The sequence below is a fragment of the Labeo rohita genome, chromosome 24, assembly GCF_022985175.1.
Source record: "Labeo rohita strain BAU-BD-2019 chromosome 24, IGBB_LRoh.1.0, whole genome shotgun sequence".
Taxonomy (NCBI): domain Eukaryota; kingdom Metazoa; phylum Chordata; class Actinopteri; order Cypriniformes; family Cyprinidae; genus Labeo; species Labeo rohita.
Window position 1 is genome coordinate 1580828 of NC_066892.1, and position 24723 is coordinate 1605550.

The 24723-nt window shown below is 33.9% G+C and overlaps 1 protein-coding gene across 10 annotated transcripts in view; it reads right to left on the bottom strand.

Annotated features, from left to right (window-relative positions):
* Positions 1-24723, bottom strand: part of LOC127155534 (microtubule-associated protein 4) — a 78398-nt gene that overhangs the window by 8108 nt on the left and 45567 nt on the right. For 6 of the 10 annotated variants that reach the window (XM_051097799.1, XM_051097806.1, XM_051097801.1 and 3 more), the window contains 6 exons: positions 7929-8803; positions 5958-6215; positions 4551-4689; positions 4393-4452; positions 2322-2620; positions 526-591 (listed from right to left, as the gene is read on the bottom strand). In XM_051097799.1, coding sequence (XP_050953756.1) covers positions 526-591; positions 2322-2620; positions 4393-4452; positions 4551-4689; positions 5958-6215; positions 7929-8803 — 1697 coding nt within the window. Of the gene's footprint in view, positions 1-525; positions 592-2321; positions 2621-4392; positions 4453-4550; positions 4690-5957; positions 6216-7928; positions 8804-12469; positions 13847-24723 lie in introns of those variants that run through there. The other 4 variants (XM_051097802.1, XM_051097800.1, XM_051097805.1 and 1 more) reach the window with 3 other exon arrangements.

The window sequence follows — 24723 nt, forward strand, 5'->3', positions numbered from 1 at the left end:
TAAGAATAGTAGAAATAATTACTATTCTGTTTCTAATGTATATAAATATATATAAAAACAATTAATAATATTATTATATAATAATTAAATATATAATACACATAATATTTACATTTTAATATTTAAAACGTGATATAAAAAATCTCAACACACACATATATATATGTATACATATAATAAATATAATAAAATATTATAAGCTATTTTAAAATTTAAATAGTTTTAAATACATATTAAACACACAAACATAATTTAATAATTACATGTATTTAATAAATAATATAAATTATTTAATTTATAGTAAATTTTACATTTCAATAATTCAAGTATATTAAAATATTTTTTGTATAACATTTAATTATTCAGATCTTGATTTATCACGCAACTACTAAAGACACTAATGTCAGATCTGTGTAAGTTATATTGAGAAGAGAAGCTGAGATTGAAAAGACTGCATTGACTGCTAGGAGAGAGAGAGCAGTCAAAGACAGAGATGAGTGTGATGAGCTGATGGCTTGAACTCACTTTGCCCTGGCTGGTCTCTTTGGAGGGCGAGCTCTGAGCGTCCGTCCTGCTCTGAGACACTGTGACCTGCAGGCGGAACAAGCCCAGATATAGCCCTCGAGTCAATCGCTCATACTGTATGTGTGGAGACGGGACGACCTACCACCTACAACCTACTGTAACCTCAAGTAAGAACTGGGAAAACTTTAGGATCAGAGGGAAAGGCGGGAACAGGCAGAACTGGGGCGGGTTAGTAACGTTCTTCAGTGCAGCGTGACAGTCTCGTGGACAATCTCAAGTCATGCACGATTCACCATCATGCTCCAAACACAGAACTGTGACCTCGCTTTACGACCTCAATTATACTGAACGTCATTCTTGAACTTTGTGCGTGTGCACTTTGTGGTGACAGAAGACGTTTCTCAAGCAGATTCTCAGGAACAGAGTGTTAGCGAGTCATACAGAAAGAGCTCAGCCAGGAAAAAGACCAGGATGAACAACAAACATGGGAGGAGGAGGAGGAGGAGGAGGATGCAATACCAGAAAGTGAAGCTGTGACTTCAGGACGTGATTGATAAATGATGATTATGAAGACTGGAACTAGTCAACATGAGCAGAAAAGAGACTCTAGAGGACTGTAAATCATGCTGCTTTTTACCCGTAATCAAATTAGACTAAGACACAAGACATGTTTGTCTTTGATTGCATCAGGACAGAAGGGTTGTGTCCAAAACCAAAGACAGTGACTTAACAGGCAGCATTTTAGCATACAGAGAATATTTAATGATTCAAGTCCTTATTTTCCTCAAGAAATGCAATTAAAAGTAGGATATTTAAAAGGATATTTATGAATTAGTAATTGTTTGATGTTAACATCTGATTAAGACATCTGATCTTTTTTTTGTTTTATTAATTATATATAGTTTTTAATAATTAGTAAAAAAATTACATATATTGTATGTATGTATATATATATATATAGTACATTTATAATTATGTAATAATTATTAATAATATTTTTAAACATTATTATATATATATAAGTATATAAGTAATATTTATGTAATAAAATTCAATATATTGTAAATAATAATAATAATAAATAATAATTCTGTAATATAAACATATATAATATTATAATTATACAGATATATTATAATTACATTTAAATATATTAGGAAGAATACATTTACATATATTTATTATTACACATTATATATTTATAATAACACATTATTTGTACATTTATAATTATGTACTAATATTTTAATACATTATTTAATCTATTATATAAATAATATAATAATGTAATATAAATAACAACATTTATTTATAAATAATAAATAAACGTATAATGTAAATATATATATATTATTATAAATATATATTATATCGTATAATTATATTTAAATATATTAGAAAGGATACATTAATATTTCATTTATTATAAATATTTTTATTATTATTATCATTAATAATAATAATAATAATAAAAAAAGCACTGATGCCTCTAGATGCTGCCTTTAACATCAGAATTGTTCAGGTTTCGGACACAGTTACAGTCAAGCAAGAAAGACTAAAAAGCCTAGTTAAATAATAGTTTTAGATCAGCGTATTAAAGAGGACAGCGGCACATCCTGCAGAAGTGAAACAGCTCAAACGTGTCTGACTGTCTTGTATTAAAAATTACTAAAATTACTAAGTGTGCAAAATATACAAACTGCCTGTAAATATGAAAATACGTTGAAGATGAATTCTAATCAGACGTCACATTTATGGCTAAACACATCCACTATAAAGTGCACATGTATGGTTACCTTTCCTCCTCCAGGCTGGTGTTTAATGTTGTCCGTGGAGCCAATCTTCGAGCGGACGTTTTTGATGTCGGGTGCCGGTGTGGAGCTGGGCCGCGCTGTGGTGCGAGTCGTGGCGCTGGCGGTAGGGGCAGCGGTGGTGGAGCTGGGTCGAGAGGCGCGGGAGACCGGCGGTTTCTTCTCGGGTGCGGCGCCGGCTGTAGTGCTACTAGAGGCGGGTGGCTTGGTGGTGCGAGGGCGAGTGGCGGCGCTGCTTGTAGTGGTGGAGGTTTTGAGAGGTGCAGGTTTGGAGCGGGCGGCATCTGAAACCACAGACGTGAGATTAGCTTAACTATGTTTCAGAGAAACACTTGTTTAGGGATGTACATGAATTTTAAAACACTTTCATAGAAATACATGCAATGCCAGAACCTTTATCAATGGCGTGTGGATAAGTGAGCACTAGAGAGAGTTTCTGAGCGATATCTGAATGTTCAGTTTTGTCGTGCAAAGCCCTCTTTATGCGTCAGATTAAAATAATCTCTCTGCGCTGCTGCGTTCGGTTCAAATCTCTGGAAATGGGGCTAAGAAGCAGCGTGCTGTGCAGCGGTTGACCAGCGGCGCTCCGTGTGCGAGATTATCCCAAACTCATTCCTGCTGCGCAATTCACTTCAGGATTTTAAAAAGAGTTTTCATGGATTTAAATGTGTGTTTGTCAGCATAGAGTCTCTGCATCTTTTACTTGTTGCTTTTAAGTCACTACACTGAATTTTATTTTTTTTTTTACACTGAATATTATTGTAAGATTTAAAATATCTGTTTTCTATTTAAATGTATTTTAAAATGCAGTTAATTTCTGATGCAAATTAGAATTTTTAGTAACCATCAAAAAACGTACTGAATAAAAGTAATTTTAACTGAATAAAAAAAAAATGTTTTTAACTAAATAAAAAAAAAAAATCTAAACGCACAATTTGAACTATTATTCAATTTGAAATAATTGTCTATTTGAATATATTTTAAAATGTAATTTACTCCTTTGATGCAAATTTTAATGTTTAGCAGACATCAATAAACATAACTGAATACAAATATTTATTTTTCAAATAACTAAAAATATTATTTATAAACACACATTAATATATTATAATAAATATTATTATAATTATTTATTATTAGTACTATTAAAATTTCAAATAATTGTTCTATTTGAATATATTCTAAAATGAAATTTATTTCTGTGATGCAAATTTGAATTTTTAGTAGTCATCATAAAACGTACTGAAAAGTAAATTTAACTGAATAAAAATATTATTTTAATTAACTTTTTTAAACACATTAATATATCATTACAATAAAATATTATTATAATTATTATTATTACAATTTGAAATAATTGTTTTATTTAAAAATATTTTAAAATGTAATTTATTCCTGTGATGCAAATTTAAATTTAAACACACTGAATAACAGTAATTTTAACTGAATAAAACTATTTATTTTTTATTTAAATAAAAATATTATTTCGAAACACATTAATATAATAAAATATTATTATAATTATTTATCATTATTAATAGTAATAGTAGTATTAAATTTAAAAAAATTGTTCTATTTGAATATATTTTAAAAAGTAATTTATTTCTGTGATGCAAATTTGATTTTTTAGCAGCCATCAATAAACAATTTAATGAAAAATATTTTAACTAAATTAATACACACATTATTATTATTGTTGATAGTACAAAACATTATTATAATTATTATTTGATTATTTGATTCATTACTATCATTTATAATAATTGTGTTCTATTTGAATTTTTTTTTTTTAAATGTAATTAATTCCTGTGATGCAAAGTGGAATTATCAGCAGCCATCAATAAACTTATTACTGAATAAAAGTATTATATATAACCTCAGTCAACACCAGAGTGTTAAAATATAAGCAGAAAACCGTTCTTTTAAAATTCAAATCATCACTTTTTTTTTTACTGTATTTTGATGAAATAAATGCAGCTGTGGTGATGAATGCAAACTTTGAATTGGTTGTGTATGCATAAATATAGTGTTATGGGTAGTTACGTGTTTGCTGTACCTGTAGTTTTCGGTGTGCTTGGTTTCTTTTCATCTCCTGGTTTGCTTTCAGTCTTCGTGACTAAACACAAAAATAGAAATGCATATTGTAAATATTCTTTGTACTTCATAAATCAGCACAAAATACAATGCCTCATCTGTAAATATGCCACATCTAACCCGGGCGTCGTGCTGTAGGAGCGCTGGCTGTGGTGCGTGTTGTGGTGCTTGTGCGTGTTGCGGTTGCAGGTTTGTCTGCGGCGGGCCGTGCGGGAGTGGCGGCGGCCTTTGGCACAAGCGGGCGTTTCTCTGTGGCCGTCTGTCGGAGGAGAAAACACAGGGTTAGCTGGGGTAAGTTGCAAAGAACCCATCATGATCGAACAGAGACGTTTTACCCAAAAATATGCTACCGTTGCTCTAAAAATAGCCTGACATGTTCAGATGTAGTCAGATCCTAAGAATCCAATCACACCAATACAAACATGTGACAAACCTCTCGTTTCCTATTGTGGATTCAATCATATTTCTTAACATTACGTGTTGTTTTTCCCAATCAAAAATGAATGCATTTTGTGTTTCAAAATTGCATTTCATGTTTGCTGATTTTTAATCTAATCCCTCATTGTGCATTTTGACCTTTTTTTAATTTCAGTAGTTAAACAGTGATTGTAGTCGACAGTGTAGTTAAACAGATGACCACTAGAGGGAAGACTTGAACTGAACATTGCTCATAATTAAAGCGATTTAACAAGAGCAAAGGTTGAGTGTATCAGATCTGAAAATATCATCTACAGACATCATAAACTATATTAGGTTTTTTAATAGCTCTTCCAAGAGCTTTATGACTGGGAAAAAAAATATAATGAATACTGCAGTGAGCAAGTTCTAGCTTTAGCTTCCTAGAAAAACTTTTATTTTTTAAAAGTGCATATATATATATATATATATATATATATGCACTTAAAAAAAATTAATACATTTAGCAAGGATGCATTAATGCATTAAATTGATCAAAAGTTACAGTTTTGACATTTATAATGTTACAAAATGTTTCTATTTCACAAAAACACTATTCTTGTGAACTTTCTATTCATCTGTAAAACCTAAAAAATAAAAAGCATCAGGGCTGCACAACAAGTGCAGTGTTTTCAACACTAATAATAATCAGAAATGTTTCTTGCGCAGCAAATCAGGATATTAGAATGATTTCTGAAGGATCATGTGACACTGAAGACTGAAGTAATGAAGCTGAAAATTCAGCTTTGCATCACAGAAATAAATTACATTTTAACAGATATTCACATAGAAAACAGATATTTTAAAATGCAATAAAAATTTAAATTTAAAAGTAAAAATTTTTACTCAAATAAATGCATCCTCGCTGACCTCTTTTGATAACCGACCCTAATCTTTCAGCACCGTGGAGTAGTTTAAACAACAGTAAAACTGCAAAACACAAGTTGATGTGGTCAAGCATGGACGGCACACATAAACAGAACCTCCATGCAGAGATGAGAGCCGGATTGAGCCGCTCGACCTTTGGAAGAGGGTTTAGACGTCGTCTTCGGCAGACGGATGGAGACTCACCTTGGGCTTGACCTCTCTGGTCACCGTGCTGGACGCAGCCACGCTGCTTGTTGCAGTGGAAGGTCGTGTGGATGCCGTAGCTGGCCGTTTGGTGCCAGCGGCCGGGGCGGCCGCTTTGGGCACCGGGGCTTTTTTGGTGAGGGGGGTGGGCGTGCTGGCGGCTGAGGTAGGGGTGGGGCGCTTGGGCGCGGCTGTAGCGGTGGAGGTGGAGCTCGGCCGGGGCTTGGCAGAGCTAGGTTTGGTTGCGCCGGCAACAGGCTGAACGGATGAACGGCAAACCCAATGGATGGATGGCAAATGATGAACAAAAAAAGAATAAGGACAAATGATAACGGCAGTGACGTGAGCAGAGCAGGCTGATATAAGCACAAGATCAAATCCAGTTTTTTTTTGTCATTATATCTAGAGTAAACATTAAGTTTACTCTATTTAACTGGATGGTCATGTAGGGATGGGAAGCATGAGAATTCTGATTTCAGTTCCTTAAAGTTAACCATAGGAAGGATATAGACATTTCTGTGGCACTATAGGACCTGAATGAAAACTAAAAAAGATTAGAACAAAGTAAATAGGTTTGTTCGTTTTTTTGGTTAATTAATCAAACACGCAAACAAACACATAAGCATTAAAATGATCTGAAAATAACAAAAAAAACTAAATCTGTACTAAAATGAAAATAAATAAATAAATAAATAAAATTACCAAACAGTGAACAGTGAAAACACAAAAATAAAAGCCAATACATAATATTACTAAAACTATAATAGTACACAAATATTGCTAAAATAGAAGTGCTTTATTTTTGATTCTCAATCCTCAACCTTACAAAAATGACTAACTGGAAATAAATAAAAACTAAAACTGAACTAAAACTTCAAAAAAAAAAAAAAAAAATAAAATAAATAAATAAAACTTAAATTAAAAAGAATAAATTAAAACAAGTAGTAAATAATAAATAAATAAAAAAAATAAACAAAAAAAAAAAGACTAAAAACGAAATTAAATTAAAATAAAATAATAATATAAAAGCTAATACAAAATAGTAATAAAAGCTATTTTTGTTTCTCAATCAACAACCCTCAACAAAAACTAGTAACTGAAAATAAATAAAAACTAAAACTAAACTAAAACTTAAATTTAAAAGGAATAAATTAAAACTAATAGTAAATAATAATTAAAAAAATAATTAAAATAAATAAATATATATATTAAAAAAAAAAACACATCAAAATGACTAAAATTGAAACTAAAAATAAAATAAAATAAAATAAAAAATTCTATTTTTGTTTCTCAATCCCCAACCCTACAAAATTTATTTACTGGGAATAAATAAAAACTAAAACTGAACTCAAACTTAAATAAAAAAAAAGAATAAATTAAAACTAGTAGCAAATAATAATACTAAAACAATTAATAATAAAACAAACAAACAAACAAACACACATCAAAATGACTAAAAATGAAACTAAAATTAAAATAATAATATAAAAGCTAATACAAAATAGTAATAAAAGCTATTTTTGTTTTTCAATCCCCAACCCTACAGAAATTAATAAATAAAAACTAAAACTGAACTAAAACTTAAATAAAAATAAATAAACAAATAAATTAAAACTAGTAGTAAATAATAATACAAAAAAAAAAAATCACAAATAATAAAATAAATAAATAAACATCAAAATGACTGAAACTGAAACTAAAATAAAAAAAATAAAAAAATAAAATAATAATAATATAAAGCTAATACAAAACAGTAATAAAAGCTAGTACATAAATAATATTAAAAAAAAAAAACACTGCTTTTTCGAATTGGAATTTTCGATTCCCAACCCTACATAACTGCTAAATGAATTTTGGTTTGGTTTTGGCATTAATATGCTTTGAGAAAAGAATAAAACTCAAATTAGCATTAGCAGAAGCAAAAGCATGTAGCTTAATGGAGGATGAAGAGACAACAAAGTTTTCACAAACCTTGGTCTTCTTCTCAGGACTAGTCAAGTCTTTTCCAGGTGCACCGTTGGTTACCGCAGGCTTGGCCGCCGAGGTTTTAGCAGCTGTTTTTTTGGCTTTCTCGTCCTTCTCAGCTTTGGCAGGTTTCTTGTCAGCTGGCTCAGTCTTTTCGGTTTTCTCTTCTACTTTGACCTTTTCCGTTTTGTCTTGTTCTGTCTTCTGTTCTGTCTTCTGTTCTGCTTTGTTCTCCTTTTCCACTTCCTTTACTTGTTCTTCTTTATCTTTCTCTACTTTCTGATCTAATTTGTTCTCCTCCACTTTTACTTCCACCTTGTTCTCCTCGACTTTCACTTCCTCCTTCTCCTCGATCTTCACTTCTTCCGTCTTCACCTCAACCTTTGCCACCGGTTCCACCTTCTCTTTCTCCACCTCTAGAGTGGAATCAATCTTTTCTGTCGTCTCTTTTTTGTCTGCGATCTTCTCAGTCGTTTCTTTTTTGTCTGCGATCTTCTCAGTCGTCTCTTTTTTGTCTGCGATCTTCTCAGACGTCTCCTTTTTGTCTGCGGTCTTCTCAACCTTATCAGCCTTTTCAGTCTCATCTTTATTTGTTTTTTCTACCTGTTCAATCTTCTCAACTTTCACTGGCGTTTCTACTTTGTGAACTACTTCATCCTTGTCCGTCTTCTCTGGTTTACCCACATCCACGTCTTTGTTTTTGTCCAGGGCTTCTGTGTTTTCTCCTTTGGTTGTCTGTTTGTCTGTGTGGCCAGTTTTGTCTTTTTCCTCCACCGTTTCCATCTTTTGATCTTTGTCCTTCTTGCTGACAACATTAAAGTCGTCAAACTTCTGGACAGCGTCCATTTTGTTCGCCTCCGGCTTGTTTTTCTCAGAGTTTCCTGGTGGAAAGAAACATGTTGAACAGTCAAAATCAGATGAATGTGAGCAAATCATGACTGTTTCACATTCAGATACAGCAGCTATGTGGAAAATCACTTTACTGGGACAACAATCTGGTATAATTCCACCAATCAGATTCAAGTATTCCAGAGAGCCGTGTGATAAATGAGAGAGAAGGCGTCCATGCGTAATATATCTTAAAGGCGGCTCTCTGGTCACTTCATTCAATGGCAGATCCATTAAAAAGGCTGTTCGTCTCTTTGAGAAGCCTCGTGTCCTTGAGTTGAAGGACAAACGCTGAAGTTGCAGACGAACAATTGCAGTTTCAGAAAACCAAAACTTTGATTTGTGCTCTGCAAAGACATTTACCTTAGTTATTAGATGCTTTAATCTACTAGAGAACATTAATGTGATGCTCATTCACTCGTGTAATTATATCAGCCTGTTTGATAATGAAAAGACTGTTTTCTAATCACACTGCAATTATGACATGAAGTGTGATGACATCCGACATGTGCTGCCAAATTTAACAGCAAAAGGTAAACAGGTAACACTTTAAAATAAGGTTGCATCTGTTAATTTAATTAGCTGACTACAAAAGTTTACATGAACTGATGAAAAAAGCTTGAAAGCATTTAATAATCTTAGTCAACTTTAATATGCGACCCTGGACCACAAAACCAAGTAGCATGGGTATATTTGTATCAATAGCCAAAAATACATAGTATGGGTCAAAATTATCGATTTCTCTTTTATGCCAAAAATCATTAGGATTTATCTTCATGTTCCACAAAGATATTTTGTAAATTTTCTACCGTAAATATATAAAAACATATGCATTGCTAAGAACTTCATTTAGACAACTTTAAAGGTGCTTTTCTCAACATTTTGATTTTTTTGCATCTCAATTTAAAAAAAAAATACCCTTATGATTGGTTTTGTGGTCCAAGGTCGCATATTTACTAATGCATTTTTAAAATCAAATGATGCATCTGATGATTTAGATATGATACGATTTTTTTTAAACTAGCATTAATAAGGATAAATAAATAATGTAACATATTGCTCAATGTTAATTAATATTAGTTGATGCATAGGACCTCATAAACCCTGCACAGAAATCTGGTTATGATAAAAATATTTATTTATTTATTTATTTTATTTTATTTTTTTTTTTTTTTTTTTTTAGGAGAAATCAATAAGATTCAAGTTTTTAAAAGGTGCCTATTTGCATATTTATTTCAAAAATGTATTGTGCACTGGAGATTAAATCCTAGTGAGCATGAAATAAATAAATAACTAAATACAATCAGACATCATTGATATTCCAGCAGCATTTTTCTTTTGCACATGTAAGATGCTTCCCAGCGTGCCGAAATACTGCATCTTGTATTAAAATGAATCTGTCACCACAGAACGGTGCAAAGCGGAGCGTGGATTTCAGCTATTTGAAAGAAATATCTATGCATTGAACTCTTGCAGTAAGCTGATCAATTTCCACATGGCTCAGGTGCATTTATAATAACAAAGAAAGCGGTTTCAAAGCAACACATCAAAGCAGATGAGAAACTGCTGTGTTCATGTCAGCAAGTAATGCAGTAAAGCCTGAGAGCAGAACAAAAAACACCTGCTAAAAATGAAGAAAATCATTCTAAGAATGTGAAGACGCCTACAAAAACAGACAGATACTAGCCTGACGGGACTAGTTTTCACTTTTTACACAAGCTCTGCAAAGCAAATTACCTCCAGTTTGCTCCTGTCTGCATAGGAACGTCTGGGATTGTTGATACTGTATTTCTCACAATGCTTCTAATTTACTTTGATGTTTTTGAGTAGCATAACTGATGCAAAATTCCTCTTGATCACATTTATTATGAATTCAGACCATTTTTTGCCAACGTCCAGGACAGCATAACAATTGGCAGATCATGGCAGTTAAATGTTCAAATTATAAAAGCAAGTCTTGTGTATTCAATGTTATTTGCAATGCATGCAGATCACATGACCTTTGGTAACGCCCACCTCCAAACACTCCCATTTTACTAAAAACTATCCAGACTCCAAATCAATACAAGAAATCACAAACATCCTGCATTAATTACAACTCAAACAGAAATCTAGTATGCAACAAGCATCCATCCATGACTCACCATCATTAGAACTAATCCACACTTGAAATGATCTGCACCTGCTTTATCATTTATCAAAGATATTTCACCAGCGATTTTATCTTTTGTTTGCTTCCCCTTGAGGCAGGAAATGTTTCATTCAGACATTCACCACAATGCATTTTCACTCTGTCAACCAGCCAGAAGACATCTGAAGGATTAAACCAGACTATGTACACACCCCTTCTGTGAATTTCTATTTAAATCAAAAACAAAACTCATAAGCATTAACCGTTACAGGGTGCAGCAGGACATTTCTGTAACTCTACTCATCATTAACAATGCGGTGCACGTTGAGGAGAGTTTCTGACCTCGATTTGCTGAGGGGCAGGCTTTACTCTAGGAAATCGGGACAGAAATTACTTACGCTGTCCGCTGCTCGTCTGGAGCGGGTAATGAGCATGCGTTCGACAGTGGCGTGATAGTGTCGTACACAGTGAATAGAGACACTACGTACATGAATCACCTACGTATGACACCGCTACCCGTCGGAAAGACGCAGTCCCAGTCGATGAGACTCATGTCTCATCATATTAACCCAAATGCAATTATATGCACTCTTTAAAAGAAAGGTTCCTCATTTGCATTCCATGAAGAACCTATAACATCAATGTACATCAGGCTCTTCATACTGAAAAATGGTTACGTTTTATTCCAAAATAACCATTTTTTATTAGTGTTAAAGATGCAACAGATGTCAATAAAGAACCCAAAATGATTCTTCAATGGCACCATTGCAAAACCCCCCTTTTGGAGCCTTTATTTTCAAGAATGAAATGTATTGGCACATGCTTTCCAAACCTCAATTTCTTCGTTTCTAAGAACGGTTATGCCATGCTTCTCTCATTGTCTCATCATAAAGACTCAGTAAACCCAATTATATGCACTCTTAAAAATAAAGGTTCCTTATTGGCATCCATGGTTTCATGAAGTACCTTTAACATAAATGCACAACAGGTTGTTCATACTGGAAAATGGTTACATTTTATTCCAAAATATCCATTTTTTATTAGTGTTCAGGATGTTAAAGGTGCAAGAGATGCCAATAAAGAACCCAAATTGGTACTTCAATGGCATCACTGCAAAAAGCAGTTTTTTTTAAAGAATGAAATGCATTGGCACATGCTTTCCAAACCCTAATTTCTTCGTTTCTAAGAACGGTTATGCCATGCTTCTCTCAATGCTTTATCATATTGACTTAATAAAGCCCATTTTATGCACATATACACTTAAAAATAAAGGTTACTTATTGGAAATCTCATATAATCTTTAACATCAATGCATAAAAGGTTCTTTATACTAGAAAAGGTTCAAATCCATTCCAAAACAACCATTTTTTCCATGCATGTTAATAGTTCTTCATGGAAACATGGATGGCAATAAAAGATCACAACTATGCCACGCTTCTCTCAATCACATTGCTCACCTCAGATTGCACCAATAAAGAGTCCCTCTATGTCCTACACCTCAAAACCGACTCGCTTCGCCATCACCTACCCTCAAAAGCCTCTGCAATCGTTTCGATTTTGTCTCCAGTGTTGTTGCAAGTCCCATTAAGGGCACGTGTTGTCACCGGCACGGGTAGAACGACTCCTTGATCCTTGTCAATGAACGGTCCCTCCAACAGGTCCTCAACTGGCGAGAGCGGAAAGCTGCTTTGGTCTTTGCGTGTGGGAAAAGGGGGTAAATGTAGTTCGATATCGTTCCGCAGGTCACTGCGAGTGGCTCCAGCCGACAGGGTTGGCGGCGGGGTCGGAGGTTGATCGTCGGCTACGGTTAGAGAGCGTTTCATAGCTCCTGCGTGCTGGCGACGAGGTCCTCCGATGGGCGAAGGCAACTTGTCAAGGACGTCTCCGCCGGGGTACTTGTCCGGGAGCTCGAGACTGGCGGGTACGGAGAGGTGCGAACACTCGGACATGGCTCGCCTCATCGCCTTCCTCTGTTGCTCGGCTCGTCCCATGAAGCAAGGCTCGAGGTCTCCCTCTTCCTCGCTTTCATGCGACGACCCTTCAGCCTTCGGCCGCTCATCTTTGCCCTCCAGGTAGCTGTCGTTGACTACTCCAATGACGCAGTAGTTTGGAGGCGTAAGGGGCGACGGCGTGCCGGGACTCTGTTCCGGAAGCAATCCGGAGAACGAAGCCGGTTTCAAGGGTTCGCCCGCGGGTGATTCCAGAAGCATCATTCCGTTGTTGTCCACTGTGCAAGTCGCAAATTTTCCAGGAGACGCAGCTGATGGTGACGAGGACGAAAGGCTCTCGGGACTGTCCCCGGTGCTGCCGAACGACATGCTTGTCGGAACGGCTCCTCGCCCGGGGACGTTGAGCTCAGAAGGGGACTCGTAGAAGCATAGCTTGTCCTCGTCCGTCATTCCCGTTGCCCGAAGTCCACTTCCAAAACTCGGTGGTGCCCCAAGGTCTCCGTGCTGCCAGTCCCACCCCGGAGGGGTGGCGGATGTGGACATGGACGGGACTTTACATAGCTCACTATATTCTGAGAACGGAGATGCCGGTTGTTGGTTTGAGAGAGAGGACATGCTTCTGTTCCCCTGTCTCTGCACCTAGTTTGGGTGTCTTTGTGTCTTAGTCCTTTTCGTGTGCTAAAATGTGAATGGCTGTCTGTCTCGTAACCTCACAGCGTAACCTCTTGTGCTGCTTCTGCACGCGACGGCAGACTAAGCGGCACTGAGATCTGGCTGGAAGCGTCTCTCTCTCTCTCTCTTTCTCTCTCACTCCATCAAGCCAGCCTTTTGCCATGGCAGGAATCACATGCTTTGTAATGTGGCTGCTCATTCGCTGCCCCAAAATCAGCTCCCTCCTTCCTTTCTGCCTCTCTCGTTTTCTCCACGTTGTCCTCTCTGCATCCATCTTTTCTTCCTCCCTCTCTCAGATAGTGGCACACTACTCTCATCCCTGAGGCTACATGCGAGCAAATAATGAGGAAGGGCTTAACGAGCATTCATTTGCACACACGATTTTAGAGTGCGTGCACATCTATCATGTATTTTTATGGAGGTCTTTTTGGGTAACATAATCAGTCTGGAAATTTCCAGACATGCAGTCTGTGTCAGTATTAGCTTATTGGAGGCAGAGGTTTGCATATGGATGATATTCCTAGACAATGAGTATATGTTTTGTTTTTTTTTTTTATCTCTTACATACGGTTTTATCTTCATCTGTTCACCGTTTTGAATGTAGACAGTTAGATGGGGCTTTTCTGATGTTTTATTCTGAATAAATGTTATTGTCTTTATTGTTGCATTTCCTGCCACAGCAACATGTGCACAACATATTTGCATAATTCAATTAAAACTGAAACACAATGCAATGCAATGCAATGCAAAATTTATAATACAGGTAAAACACCTGTAAATTATTACGGAAAAATCCTTCTAAATTATACAATACATTATGCCCTATTGTTACAGATTTTGTTTTTATTTTATTTTAATAAAACTGAACAATGCCAGGTGACCACAAAACAGTTTTAAACTCTTGTCTCAGGTCAAAATGGAAATGTTGTTGTTAATATTATTATCAGTATTACTATTACTAATAATAATAATAATAATAATAATGATTAGTATTATTTTTATTATTATTCATAATGTTAAAATTCTAAACAATTATAATAAAATGAAAGCATATTTATTCTATTAAATGTATAAATAATTTTTATATGATTAGTATTAGTAGTACTATTATTAACAATAATAATAATAAGTATTATTTATATTATTATTGTTTTTAATATTCATAATGTTAAACTTATGAACAATATTCCACTAAAATAAATGTTTTTTATTCTATTAAATGCAGAAATTATTTTTATATTAGTATTAGTGGTAGTAGTATCAACATAATAATAATAATAATAATAATAATAATAATTACAACATAGTTACAATTATGAAATTATTACAAAAAATAAAAAATAATATTATTTAATGTATAAATAACTCACATTAATATTAATACTACCACTACCAATGCTAAATAATAATTAAAAATATGATTTTTAAAAAATAAATAAAATAAAATAAGCAATTGCTTAAAGGAATGTTCTGGAATCAAAACATCACAGATGTTGTTGCTAGAAGTGAAATGACACTGAATCCAGAACATTCCTTTAAAATAGTGAATAAGAGATGCAAACTTCACCCATGCTATGAGCATATAAAGACGAAAGATGAAATGTGTGAACTACTTGGTAAGTTTCATCATAACTATTTCATGCTTGTCTAAATCAAACAAAAAACACCAACTACACTGAGACGCTTTGTCAGCACATCTTAATGCAAGACGACAAAGTGTCCATCAGCATCAAAATGGTCACTGCCGTTGCATAAGCGCCATCATTTCTGAGCCTAATTTCCTCCATCAGCAACTGTTTTTTCAGTAGAACATATATCCCACCAGCCACAAGATCGTGACCCGCGAATGAACCTCCTTACGCAAGCGCTGAAGATGATAATTATCAGATGATGATTTAGGATGAAGGGTGTCTTCAAATCACATTCAAAACAGAAAAAACTATTCTATTCTTCACGAAACAAATGAGCTCGCTTCCTCAACTTCCCATCCTTATCCCATTTCCATTTCTTAATCTAATCAGAGTGGTGCTTTCACCGACCAAAATTTGTTGCAATGCTATGCTAGCTGTAGTAAATGCTGCTAAAATGTTGGAAGAATTCTTAGATTTACTCGAACAAACTATTTTCGTCATGTATTTATCTCACTAACACAGTTCAGCCGTGCTTCACGTCTGTGTGTCCGTGAGGCTCACTGAGTGCCCGTCCACTGAACGCGTCAAATCAATCCCATGTCCCCACACGAGTGGTGTCCAGGCCATCAGGGACAGAGACACGGTAGGGATGATCTCATCTGACCCCAGCCTGAGCCCCACCGGCCCCGTTACATAAACACAAGTGAAAGACGACGCCTGTCTGGTATTGAACTCACAATATACACTATATATACATTATATATATGTATATATATATATATATATATATATATGCAACCTGAATGACATAGGCAGGAAAAAGGAAAAGTAATTTTGTTTGGATTTTTTTTTTTATTAGTTTTTCATTTTATTTTATTTTTAATTTATTATCTTTTTTTACATTTGCAATAACATGCACAATGTATATAAAACAAAAGTAAATAATACAAGTAAAGTAATTTTCGCAACTCTACTGTATATTTAACAGTATACATGCTGATTAATAATAAAAATACAAACTAATAATAATAATTTAAAAAATTCAAAAATAAAGACAAATAAAATATAAAACTAAATATTAAAAAATGTGAATTAAATAACATAAATAAAATAAAAACACATATAAATGTGTCTTGAACTTCAGTGACTTTTTGAACATAAAAATTAAAATTTGATTTCAGTGTTTGTTCCAAAAAAACAAAACCAAAAAAAAACAAACGGCAAAGGCAAACAAAAACAACAACAAAAAATGAACAAATTTTGACAGAACAAAAATAAAATCTAAAATACAGTTTTGAATGTAATAAATAAATAAATAAATAAATATTACAAAATGAAATTTATTTGATATTTATTCAATGAACAAACCAACTGTATTTATATATTTATTCCATCTAAAATCAATCAAATCTGTTTAGATTGTTGCCTGAACAAAAATAAAATCTAAACATATTTTACTGTATTAAACAAATAAATAGATAAATGATATTTATTTAATGAACAAACCAATTGGATTTATTTATTTATTTATTTAATAAAAATAGTTTTGGAATGTAATAAATAAATAAATAAATAAATAAATAAATGAATGATATTTATTTAATGAACAACCAAATTTATTTAATACAAATTAAATCTGTTCAGATTGTTTTTTTTGTCTGAACAAAAACAAAATGGCATAGGAAAAAGGCATAAATATAAAAAGATAAACAGATCTGAGACAAATAAATAAAGAATAAAAAAAAAAAAAAAGTGTTGCCTGTTTGAACAAAGCCATCGAATAGCAATGAGGGTCATCAGCGTCCAGCGCCAACATACAGCCTGACCTACATATATGTACAGTATGGCTGACCTACATGTTGGGTTCTGTAGCATAAGGCTCGAAGCGACTTACATACTGATGAAAAAAGGCCAAACACAGATTCAAACGGACATCTGAATCGCAAATAAACGCAGCCGCTGAGTTTGCTGAAGCATGCAGACTTTAATTACACTACAAGATTTTCTCCTAGTAAGTGATTTTAGCAATAAGATCCCAAAGCAGCAGCAAAGGCAGAGATATAAAAAGAGCAGGAGACGAATCACAATCTCTGCGTTCCTCTCAGGTGGAGGTTTAGTGCAGCGGCTAAAGACATTTATCAATGTCACAGGAGAAACACACAGGTGGTCGAAATAAGATGAAGTCGGGAAGCTGCGAGAACATAAAGCCAACAAGCGTCTACCCGGATGCTATTTTTAGCGCATCACCCCTCCTCCTAAGAGCCAACATTGTTTCCTTGGTAGCCCTGCTTCCTTAGGTCTCCCAAGCAACTGCCTCCCGTTGCCACGGCAACAGGAGCCTTGTCAACGCGAGCGGCTCTGAAGAACGCCGGTGTCCAAAAATACAGCACGAGTGAGTAAGGTCGAGCAATGTTGAGTGGGATTATGGGAATTATGGGAAAAGTCAGACGACCGGTGTTATTATACCATCACTGATGTACTATTGGAGTACTATTAGAGTATATACATATTTATTGTCACTTCATCTCAAGTTTCAGCATTTTTGTCATTTGTATTTTAGTTTTATAAATGTCTGTTTTTAAGTGTTTAGTTTCAGTTACTTAAGTACTTCAATTTAATATATTTTGAATGAGATTTTTTTTTTAATGTTTACATAGCTGTGTATTAGTTTTTAGTTTTAGTTATTTTAATACTTAAAATAATTGAAAATGAGAAACGTTGATTTTAGAATCATAGATATACTCTGATATTTTTTGCTAATATTCCTAATTAGATTTTATTTTTTACATTTTCTGTTTTCTTTTTCATTTCAATTTAAGTTCATGTTTGTTATGTGTTTGTTGTAATTTATGAGTCAATACATCTATGTTATTATTTATTTATTTATTAAGTTTTAGTTTAAATTTATATAGTTTATGTTATTTTTTATAACTTAAAACAAAAATGTAAAATGTTTCTAGAATCAATGACATACTGGAATATTTTTGTAATTAAATTTTATTTTTACATTTTATGTTTCCAGTTAAATTTTATTTAAAGATTTAGTATTTTTGTTGCTTTTTGTCTTTTTTATTAGTCATCTACATAGATTTTAATTATTTTCAGTTTTTGCTTTTAGTTTATAGCATTAGTTATTTTAGTACTTCAACTTAAACTGAAAATAAAAATGGTTACAGAATAACTGATATACTATTATATTTACTGATAATATTTTGAATTAGATTTTTTTTTCATTTTAAATTGTTGTAATTTTTGTTTGTGTTTTTGTCATTTCTATTGTTTTTTTTTTTTTTTTTTTTAAATAGGTCTATATAAATGTTATTAAATTATAGTTTATTTACTTTATTTTAGTTTTTTTAATGTAACTAAAAAAAGGAACTGTAATTATTATTGTTATTTTTAAATTTTGTTCTTTTATTTATTTAGCAATAATAACTATTATTTAAAAATAATAATAAAACCAGCCCAAAACCAGTTTTTTCCAGCTGTCAATTCCTCCCCAGTAAATTCCATCACTAAGCCGTAAGCACTAAGCCACTTTAACAGCTACCTAATCTACTACCGCTGTGCCAAACGCACCATTCTTTGAATCTGAGACATAAATAGGCTCTTTCGGTTCAGTTCGATGAGTTCTGTCACCAGCTCTGAGACTTACAGCCGCACGCAGCCTCTGCCACAGGCTTTACGATCTACTAATCCAGTCAAGCAAACACACATCCAGGAGAGCTGCTCTTTCTCCGTCACTGCCAGCCACGATGAAGTAAACTTCACACCGTGTGCTGAATGCTCTCTGGGTAAAAATAACCCACGGGTGATGTTCAATAGTTTGTCTGAAGAGGAGACAGATCAATTCAATTGCAGTCTTTTACACAACATTTTTCAGCATCAACCAAAGCATCTCTCAACCTGTGCTGGCGAATCGTTCAATGCTGCTATTTATATTCTGAACAAAAAATTCAGAAAGCGTCCAGTCATTCATACTACTGAGAGCACATCAAACGCTATGATCGTTTATCAAAATGTAGTGTGCTGCCTACCTAAAAATCATTTCAATGCACATTACTTCTCCAAAGAGGAGGAACACTAGTGTTCAATAATTTGGGCTTAATTTGATGTAAAAATACAGTAAAAACAGAAAAAATGTGAAATATTTTTGCAAGCCAAAATATCTGCTTTCTATGTGAACATCTGTTAAAATGTAATTTATTTCTGTGATCAAAACTGGATTTTCAGCATCATTACTCCAGTCTTCAGTATCACATGACCTTTCAGAAGTCACTCTAATGATTCTGATTTCTGATTATTACTAATATTTTCATGGAAACTGTGATACATTTTATTTTTTAGGATTCACAGACAAATAGAAAGTTCAAAAGAAGAGCATTTATTTAAAACAGAAATCTTTTGGAACACTGTAAATGTCTTTACTGTCACTTTTGATTAATTTAATCCATCCTTGCTGAACAAAATAATAATCGAATTTAGATATACACAATCCCACAATGCACTGCAACAAATAGAGAGAAATAAAAACTTAAAAAATAGTTCAATCGAATGAAAAACAGATCATTTTACATAATATAGATGCTAAAAATGCACTAGATTAAAGCTTTAAAAGCAGATCGTCAACTTTGCATTCAGTCTTATATTAACCCAAAACGTGTTTAGAAGAAATTTTAACAGAAACAGCCAAAAAATGAAAGACAGGCAGTATAATAGCATGTTATTGAACTGATTCTGTGTTCTTGTGCTGAGACGTTTAATGTGAGCTGGGAATATGGTTTTTTGTGATTAAATCATAATAGATTTTTGTTTTTGTAAAGTAAGACTTCAGGCTGAACGCAGTGCGTTTCCTGCATCGATGAGCAGACGGTAATTATTCTGTTGATCGCAGCCTGTTCGCTATTCTCTACCGCCTACCGAAGCTACAGCAACTGTTGCAGAAACCGTCCCCGAGCTGCCAAATTTACATATCTGCATAATTAAGATACATTTGAGAAAACTTGGAAGAATATTACCAGTAATGTTGAGAGCACTACAACGTTTTATTACAAAAAGACTCTGATTGACTAAGTCACATGGCAGCCGCACTCATGGCCACTTTCTCAGCATCTGTCCTTGTTACCATGGAAACATCAGCTGCTTATCAGTCGCCTTGGCGATGAGACAGGCTCCACGCCCTCCCTGGAGGCAGTCTGTGTTTACAACAGTCGATGCGTTGACCTTTACGGCTCCATCATTCTGCTGGTCTCAAACGCTCTGATTATCACAACCTTTGACCGGCCGACTCTGAATTCAGTGACGAACTAACGCAGAACAACAACCGGGTAAATGTTCATTTCGTAGCGGTAAAATAATCAAGAATGTAATGTCAAGAATGTAAGAGCATTTATTCAGCAAGGACACAGTAAACTGATGAAAAGTGACAGTAAAGACATTTACAAAACAAATGCTGCTCTTTTGAACTTTCTATTCATCTGTGAATCCTAAAAAAATAAAACGTGTCATGGTTTCCACAAAAATATTGGGCAGCACAACTGTTTTCAATGTTGTTAATAATCAGAAATGTTTGCTGAGCAGCAAATCAGCATATTAGAATGATTTCTGAAGGCTCATGTGACACTTAAGACTGGAGTAATGATGCTGAAAATTCAGATTTGATCACAAATTCAAATTTGATTAAGCTTAAAGCTTAAATGTTTTGAAGGCAATACAGTCTGTCAGATAGATAGAATGTTTTTAGCATGTTACTAGCATGATTGACATGTTACTAGCATGTTTCTAACATGATTAGCATGTTTCTAGCATGTTGTTAGCACTATCAGCATGTTTCTAGCATGTTGTTAACATATTTGACTAGCATGTTACTAATGCATTATTATCATGAATAGAATGTTGCTAGCATGTTGTTAGAATTATTAACATGCTTCTAGCACGTTTCTAGAATGATTAACATATTGCTAGCATGTTTTTAACATGATTAGCATGTCAGTAGCATGTTTCAAACATGATTAGCATGTTACGAGCATGTTGCCTGCATGATTAGCATGTTGTTAACATGTTTATAGCCTGATTAGCCTGTAGTTAGCACGTTTATAACATGTTTTAACATGATTAGCAGGTTGCTATTGTTGTTAGCATGTTTTAGCATGTTTCTAACGTGATTATTACTACGTTTCAAGCAAGGTACCAGCATGATTTTAGAATGATTATCATTTTGTTATCTTGTTTCTAACATGAGTAGCATGTTGTTAACATTTTTAACATTATTAGCATATCACTAGCATGTTTCTAACATGATCAGCAAGTTACTAGCAAGTTGCTAGCATGTTTTTATCATGATTAGCACTTTGGTAGCATGTTTCTAGTATGATTACCATGTTTTTAACATGATTAGCATGTCACTAACATGTTGTTAGTATGTTTATAGCCTGATTAGCCTGTAGTTAACATGTTTATAGCATGTTTTTAACATGATTTGCAGGTCACTAATATGTTAACATGTTTTAGCATATCACTAGCATGTTTCTAATATGATCAGCAAGTTACTAGCATGTTTTTTATCATGATTAGCATTTTGGTAGCATGTTTCATTCATGGTAGCATACATCAATTAATTCAATTTCAGCTGCTGGTTCAGGTCTGCAACAATCAACCAAATACAAGTCAGTAGCCAGTGTCAATATCTAAAGATCACCTAGTGCTACAATGCAAAAAAGTGATGTACTGAAAAACACTTTGTCCTTCACCACAACACCACAAAACAGGGCGTGTGCTGGAGCTTTCGTGTTGCATCGCTGTCAAACCTCGACTCAGAGGGTGTTTCATCAGGTCGGGTGCTGCCAAGAGGCTGGTGGCCCTGTACGCCCGCATTTCCCTGTCTTCACCCTGTGAAGGATCTCAGCAGGGTTTACTTATGTAAGATCCTCCCTGACAAATCCTGCGCTAACACTCACAACCTCACGAAACCTCTGGTTTCTAAAAATACACCTCACATCTGCTACCTAACACTTGCACTCAAATCTAATGACCTGTTTTACTCTTTTTACTATGCATGACACAGATATGGAAAAAGAAGTAAAAACACAAAACTAGGGATGTTCATTTCGGTTATTTTTCCTAACCGACAGCCTACGCTCGTTAACCGATTATTAACCGTTAACGACAAGATTATTTTAAAATAGAATTTAATTATTTTAGAAAGGATAAGTGTCTGTGACTCGTTAAAAATACCAAAATTTGTTTTCCAGTGATTAATTTTACATGTGCAAAAAGCAGCAAACAACAAAACATGAGGAATCGCATGGACGCATCATATCACGCACTTGCAGCGCTTCTGCCAGCGGAGAAAAACATCATAAAGCTAGGCTATATATATATAATGAAAGAATAGGCCTATACAATAAATATTTTTACTAAACAAAACAAAAGAAAAAAACTGCGCAACAAGTGGCTATAGTATGCAGAGTTTTTGGTTGATTTTTGTGCTGCATGAAAGAAAAACGGCTAAAAAGCGTCATCCTATTTTGATCTTTATTTTGCAAAAGCACAAAGATTTGTTGTTATTGTGAATGTACACAAACAAAAGCAAACCGTTTACAGTTTCGATTATCTGTATGACTAGAAGGAGTCGTTTCCACTGTTAGAAGGAAAAAGCCTTTCCATTATCATAATAAAATACAGTCAGCCAAACATATGGATAAATATCACACTGCTTAATCGTTATCAACATACTGAAGTAATATCATGCCAAACCATTTGTTTTATGTGGATACTGGAATGCAAGTGAAGTACAAAACCAGGTTTATGTAATAAATAATATTTTGGCATTCAAATACATCTCAAATACGGAAACATTTGAATTTGTGTTGAATGAGAGACCCGACATTAGTTTCAGTTTCACTTTAGCCTTAATTTATTTATTTTGGCTTGTCGTTTATATAGCCTAGCTTCTTATATTTTACATCCTTGTTCTTTCCTGAATATTGTTAAATTGAAGAATTTTTTATAGAGTGAGGGGGAACTAAAATAGCCTAGCCTATGTTTATAGTGTTTGTAAACATTTCGCGTCAGCTTCAGAATGTAATAATAAAATGCGACTTATAGGCCTAGACGATCTATCTTTTTTTTTCTCTCAAAAATGCAAGTTTATTTTATTTTAATCATCCAGCAAACGTTTTAAAGTATTTTGATCGATTAAAAAAAAAAAAAAAAAAAAAGAATGACCTTTTAAACCATTTAACTGATTGTATTAATCGGTCAAAATTCTTTCCGTCGGTTAACGGTTAACCGGTTAAAATGAGCATCCCTACACAAAACCTTGCATTACAAACACAAACAAAACAATTAAAGGTAAATTTAACAATGCAGAATATTTTCAGTGCATTACAACTCAAATGCAATATTAAATGATTTGCCACATTTGCTGCCTTTTACCACTCTTTTAAAGTTGCATACTGAAAATCGAACAATAAAGGAGAAAAATGTTGCTGTAAACACTAAATGCAGTTTGACTGTCCACCTCTAAATTATGAACTTGAGAATTATCTGAGAACAACAGTTGTTTGTGATGAGCAATTCAATGCCCATTTTAAATCCCATTATTTAGATGAAGCCAATTTTTTTAAGCATGCAAAAATTAAATGTTTAAATGACACAATTAAATTACAATCTCATCACTTAATAATCATGAATTCTCAAATATTTGGAAAACCAAATTAATCTCTATGAAATGTAAACTAGCATCCAAAACATCAGATTCACAGAGAAACAAACAAACTCAAGTGTATATTTTTCCCATCACAAGCGTCTGTCTGTACAAAAGGAGAGCTGAGTCACTCCGAGCGTCTGTATGTGCGTTATCACTCCTCCATTCATAACAACACATGCTACTCAAAGTCACAATCAATGTCTCTGGCCGTCACCAGAGGCTCGCAGACTCACAAGTGCACAACCACACAAAAGACATCACGACCCAAAACAATCAGCGGCATTCAGAGATGCACTCAAGGCTGGACTTCACTCAGAAATCGTACTTTGAAAAGTCTTCGGCAATAACATTAAAAATGTCCTTGAAACGCTGCTATTTGTTAAGTTATTTGAAGTTAAATAAAATATAAATATATGGTAAAAAAAACGTGCATGAAAATGAAAAACATTGTAACTGAAAGTTCAAGTTGAAGTACTAACAAGAACGTAGAAAATAAAAAAAAAATAAAAACTTAACTAAAACCTAAACTAAAATGAATCATTAACAATACACTGAACACAAAAATATGAAGCATATGGCGTCACAGTCACTCTTTTACTAAAACATTTACCGCATGCAACACAACATGAATTAATATAAATCACTCTAATGTGACATTTGACACTGAGCTTTCACAATTTCCTTATTCTCAGTTCATGAGCTCATAGTACAACACACACACACACACACACACACACACACACTTTACGGTACACTGTCATTAATTTGCATGTTGGGAAGTCTGACACCGAACGCTGATGTCCTGTCTCCTGGAGTGTAT